Source organism: Cnephaeus nilssonii (genome assembly GCF_951640355.1).
Source record: "Cnephaeus nilssonii genome assembly, chromosome: 12".
Lineage (NCBI taxonomy): Eukaryota > Metazoa > Chordata > Mammalia > Chiroptera > Vespertilionidae > Cnephaeus > Cnephaeus nilssonii.
Window position 1 is genome coordinate 20,446,493 of NC_137083.1, and position 5,112 is coordinate 20,451,604.

Below are 5,112 nucleotides of genomic sequence, written 5' to 3' on the forward strand. Positions count from 1 at the left end.
AGAATCAAGGCTCCAAAACTCAACTGTGCCACAAAAAAAAACAAAGAAAACCTTGCTAACAAAGTGAATTATTTTTGGTTATCTTCATTACAAATAAGTGTTGGCTTTACATGTAGAAATGATGTTGATTTGTTCATATATGATCACTGGAAGTTAATTCTTTGCCTGTAGATAAGAATTAGATAAAGGTTTTTCCTCCTTTTAATTTATAGGGTTTGTGCATTCCAATGTAAACAGCACCAGTGAATTTCACAAAACATAGCTTTGCTACTTTCCCCTTCATTTTCTATAATCGTAATTCTTTTCTGCAGTACTGTATCATTTCTTCCTACCTTATAATCAGGACTGGACTGCCTGTGTAACACTGTTCAGTAATTTTTGTAAACAAAAAATTAAAGCTCAGAGTATAATATAAGATTCTCTCTTACATTTTCACTCCACAGTGCATCAGGTGCTGTTTTTAAAGCTATTGCTCCTTTCAAAACATTACAAAAATATATGAAAAATCACATCTGTGTTTAGCCAGCAAATATTAATAAAGCATTTTACAACGGGAATACTTTAGAAACCATGTATTGCAATTACATCCTCTTGTCTGAATTCATAATTGCTTTTTTCATAAATCCAGACATACATCCAAACATATGCATTTATAACAAGTCTACATGCCCCAACTTAGTATATGAAAGAGTTAAGTAAATTAGGTTTTCCAAGTGAAAGTGCTTCTGATAACAAACTATTTCTAACCCCCCCCCACCCCCACCAAAAGGTGTTTTAAACCTGACTGTGTAGAAAGATGTATAGCTATTTCTAAAAAGTAGAAGACTGCACACCAAAACATGCTGTGTTGGGAAAACTAATCCATGCACTTGATTTGAATATGCCTCAAATATCTCATCTTTATTAATTTAAGTTAGACCAACTTAAACATTGTCTAGAAATAAGATACAGCATTACGTTATTTGACTGCAGGAAATATCAAAATTCATTTGGCCCAAACTTAAAAAAACAAACACTTCCTCTTGTCCCTTACTAGGTAGACCAATGTAATCAATATTACGGTATATATATTAATCTACCTTAACATTTCCATCCATTAGCATTTTATCTTCACATAAAAAGCCTTGTAAGCAATTTCCTTGCAAAGGCATCCCCCCAAGAAAACATAAGCACAAAACACCGGGCAGACATTCTTCAAAGTTTTATTTCTCTAACTTCAGGTCAAATTTCCACAACTGTTTTCTGGTCAATCTACTATCCTTGCTTGGCTTCCCAAATGGCAGTACCAAAAGATTTGTGGGGGAGGGAGAAGAGACCATTTTAAGAAGCACGGCATTTGCTCATCTTCCACAAGGCAACCGAGTTGGGCATCGGACTGTTCAACAAAACAAAGCTTTAACAGCATCCAGAAGGGCAGGCAGGCAAACCAGGCTTCCATTTGTCAAAATCAGACCAGAGGAAATCTACTCCACACGGACAGGAAAGGTATCACCCCTCATCTTTTCTTTTTCTGTTGCCGCAACATCTTTCTTCTCTTAATGATCATCTCGTGGAGTTTCTCCAGTCCTTCCTTCAGTCCGTCTCCTATGATTGCACAGGTGGGCTGCAAATGCCAGGGCGTCGCCGAGCTCAGTTCCCCCATGGCTAACAATTTCTCAATTTCTGAGAGAGACAACGAGTTCCTCAGGTCTTGTTTGTTAGCAACTATGAGTACGGGGACGCCTTGATTTTCTGATATCCTAGTGATTTTATGAAGTTCGGTTTTCGCCTCTTCCATCCTTTCAACGTCAACAGAGTCCACGACAAACACAATGCCATCTGTGCATCTGGTGTACGACTTCCACAGTGGTCTCAATTTCTCCTGGCCACCTACATCCCAGAAGTGAAACGTGACTGTCTTAGAATTTCCCAAGGTTACCTTAATTTTCTCGGTGTTGAATCCTTTGGTGGGCACAGTATTGACGAATTCGTTGAACTGCAGCCTGTATAACACCGTTGTTTTCCCGGCACAGTCCAAACCCAGGATAACGATGTGATAGGACTGGAACGAAGGCAGGCTGGACAGGATGGAAGTTTGGTCTGACAGTCCATTCCCCATTTCCAGTTGCAAATCAGTGTTCCCAGTTGAAAGGCTTTCTTCTCGATGCTTTACAACTTTTCTTCCCAGGGGATCCAGCTACAAGACTGCTGAGGGGGGGTAAATGAATAAGTTATTCTTGTGTGTGGGGGGGAATGTACGTTTTATTTCTCTTTTGTGCTAAAATAAGCAACAGGAGGTACTTGATAAATAAAACATGCTTCAGCAACGAACCCAATGAGATATGAAACGTACGCAACCCGAGGCAAATGAGAGAGAACAATCACTGATTGAAATTCTTTAACATTCAGTGAAGTTGCAGTAATGCGTACTTTTTCCTCTACCCTCTGGAGTCCCCAAACCTCCAAGACTTCATCCCGGAGACAACCTAGCCACCACCCGTCCAGGTTGCAGCAACCATACAAGTGCAGGGTGGTTTTTTTTTGTTGTTTTTTTTTTTGGCTGAAAACACACATCCTATCTTGAGGAGCTAATTCCATGTATTTAAAAGCATGCCCAAGGTCACTGGTACCCTCCCACCTCACGCCCCCCCCCCAAAAAAAACCCCCACCAGGCTCACCTCCCGAACTGGAATCTCCAAATGAGAAAGCATTGGTGGGCGTTTCTGCGCGGTGGGGAGAAGCCCCGCACGGCCGGCCGCTCAGCCCGGCTGTCCACGCAGCTCTGGCGCCGGCTGCACTGAAACCGTGGGTTCAGGCTCCGGCCACGCCCACCCCTCGCGGCCCACCCAGGAGCCCCAATCCCATTGGCCGCCGCGTCCGCTCGTCCGTGCTGGGCCCGCCCCCGCGCCCTCCGCGGGGCAGTCACTGCCGCTCCCAGCGCGGCGGGGCCGGGCTCCCCGGAGGTCCGCGGGCACCACCTGTTGCCCTCAAGTTAGAAAACAAGGCGCTCGCCGAGGGAGCCGAGCGGCCCCTGCAGGGCAGCGGCGGCCCGGCTGCTCCGTCGGGTCGCCAGCCCGCCGCTCCCCGCCAGCCCGGGCGCACCTGCAGCGCGCGGCCCACGGACGCCACTCCACGGCTCGCACATCCGGGGCCCGCGTCGCCGCCGGCGCCTTAACCCTTGGCTGGCGGGAGGGAACGCCCAGCGGCCGCGCCGGCTCTCCGGCGAGAGGACCCGGCCCGCGACACCCACCGTTCCCTCGGCGAGAAGCCTTCACCTCGGCTCCCCCCCCCCCCCCCCGGCGCCCCGCCAGCGAGTCCGCCTCGACCGGGCGTGGCCACCGCAGCCGCCCGCCCCGCCGCGCTCACCTGATGAACCGTCCGCGTCCCACATCGCTCGCAGCCGCTCGGGAGCGCGCGGGGACCGGCCGGAGGGCACCGGCGAGGCCCGGGCGGTGGCAGGGGCCCAGACGCCGCTGCGAGAGGGGCCGGGCGGGCGCCGGGGCCAGGCTGCCCTAACGGAGCTCCGCCGACCGCTCCCGAGCCGCCGCGGCCCCGCCCCTTCGCCGCCGCGGGCCAGTAGGGGGCGGGCGGGCGCCTGGTCGCCTAGCAACCGCAAAACAAGGTCACGTTCGGACCCTCCCGGAGCCGGCGGGTGGCGGGCGCACCAGCTCGGGCGGGGCTTCAGGATTCAGCCCCGCGAGCCGCTGCTTTCTGCAGCCGACGGCCCCACCCCACCCCACACCCACACCCACCCTTGTCCCAGCCGCGCCGTCTGTCCGTGACGCAGGCCAGGGGTTCCAGGGGACACCCGGCGGGCGGGACCTTATATAAGGGTGACTTGGACGTGCCTCTCAGTAGTTGCCCTGAGAGGCCTGCACCGGACTGGTGTCTGAAACGCACCTTCCTTTTGCAAAGCAAATAAAATACTCCCTCTTCCACTGGATCCTAGCAGCACCTCTGTGAGGGGGCGACGGATAGCAATAGCCCGATTTTATAGATGAGGACATACACGGAGAAATTAAATGGCTGCTTCTAACGACCCAAGGAAAACTAGTGGTGGTCCTGGAACTTGACTTTAAAGTTTACTAAGAAGGCAGGGGAGGGTGGGTGGATGGAAGGTGATCAGCCAAAGAACTTGTATGCATATATGCATAGCCCACGGACACAGACAATAGGGTGGTGAAGGCCTGGGACAAGGGGGAGGGGGAAGGGGGTAAATCTCCGGGGACAATACTCTCAACAATAAATATTTTTTTTAAAATAAAGTCTGCTAGTCATTAATTGCATAATGCCTTCTATTGGATAACTCTGACTAAATGCAATTATGTATTTGACCCATAAATTTGCAAATATGTTTTGAACACCTAATGGGCAGTGGGAACCATTCTATGTGCTTGGGTATAGAATGGTGAGCAAGTGCGGACATTGTCTCTGCCCTCGTGGAATACTGAAGTCTTGTGGGAGAAAAAGAAAGTGACCAGATTTCCATATGAATAAATTTAACAAAATGTGATCGTTGATAATGTCAGGGTCTTTGTGACAATAGAGGAGGACTGGTCCTTAAAGTTCTGGGAAGGCATTCATGAACAAACATCTTTTGGTGAGGTTGCAAGTTTGGAACTTGGAAGAATCTACATGGTGCAGTTTATTTTAAAAGTTTGCACTTTTTAAATATGGATTGGAATGTCCTCAAAGGTCCTGATTTTTCTCAAGACCATTACTGCTAGTGATATTTATCTCCTTTATGACTAGCATAGGAACAGTACTTGTCCTACTTGATTTTAAATAATAACTGACATAAAGCCTGAGAACTAAGCACAATGCTATTTCCAAGACAGTCACACTAATTTTGAAAATAAAGCTAAAAGCCTCAAATTGCATATTTTACCAAGTTATTTACTGAATCCAGTATAAGGTAAGACTTGCTTTATTAGTTATAATTGTGGACTCCCATTAGCCATATACAATAACCAGTAAGCAAGTGATAAAGGGCTTAATTCAATGACTAGTCTTTTTCTTGGAAATTTAATAGGATTCATTATTAAACTGGAAAAATTTGCAAATTCTCATTAAATCAAGACTTAAGAGCATGATGCAAGGTCAGCTTTCTGTTACAAAAGCTTTGAAATCAAG

The 5,112-nt window shown here is 48.1% G+C and overlaps 1 protein-coding gene across 4 annotated transcripts; it reads right to left on the reverse strand.

Moving 5' to 3' along the window:
• Positions 1 to 1,183: 1,183 nt before the first annotated feature.
• ARL4A (ARF like GTPase 4A) lies at positions 1,184 to 3,524 on the reverse strand. Of its 4 annotated transcripts, none has more exons than XM_079785494.1 (2): positions 3,346 to 3,524; positions 1,184 to 2,184 (listed from the first exon to the last, which is right to left on the reverse strand). In XM_079785494.1, exon 2 carries the CDS (start codon positions 2,096 to 2,098, stop codon positions 1,496 to 1,498), a length of 603 nt encoding a protein of 200 aa, XP_079641620.1. In that variant the 5' UTR covers positions 2,099 to 2,184; positions 3,346 to 3,524; the 3' UTR covers positions 1,184 to 1,495. The 4 variants fall into 4 exon arrangements, with proteins under 4 accessions (XP_079641620.1, XP_079641618.1, XP_079641619.1 ...); XM_079785492.1 differs by having other exon boundaries at positions 1,184 to 2,187; XM_079785493.1 differs by lacking the exon at positions 3,346 to 3,524 and adding an exon at positions 2,658 to 3,240.
• Positions 3,525 to 5,112: the final 1,588 nt, after the last annotated feature.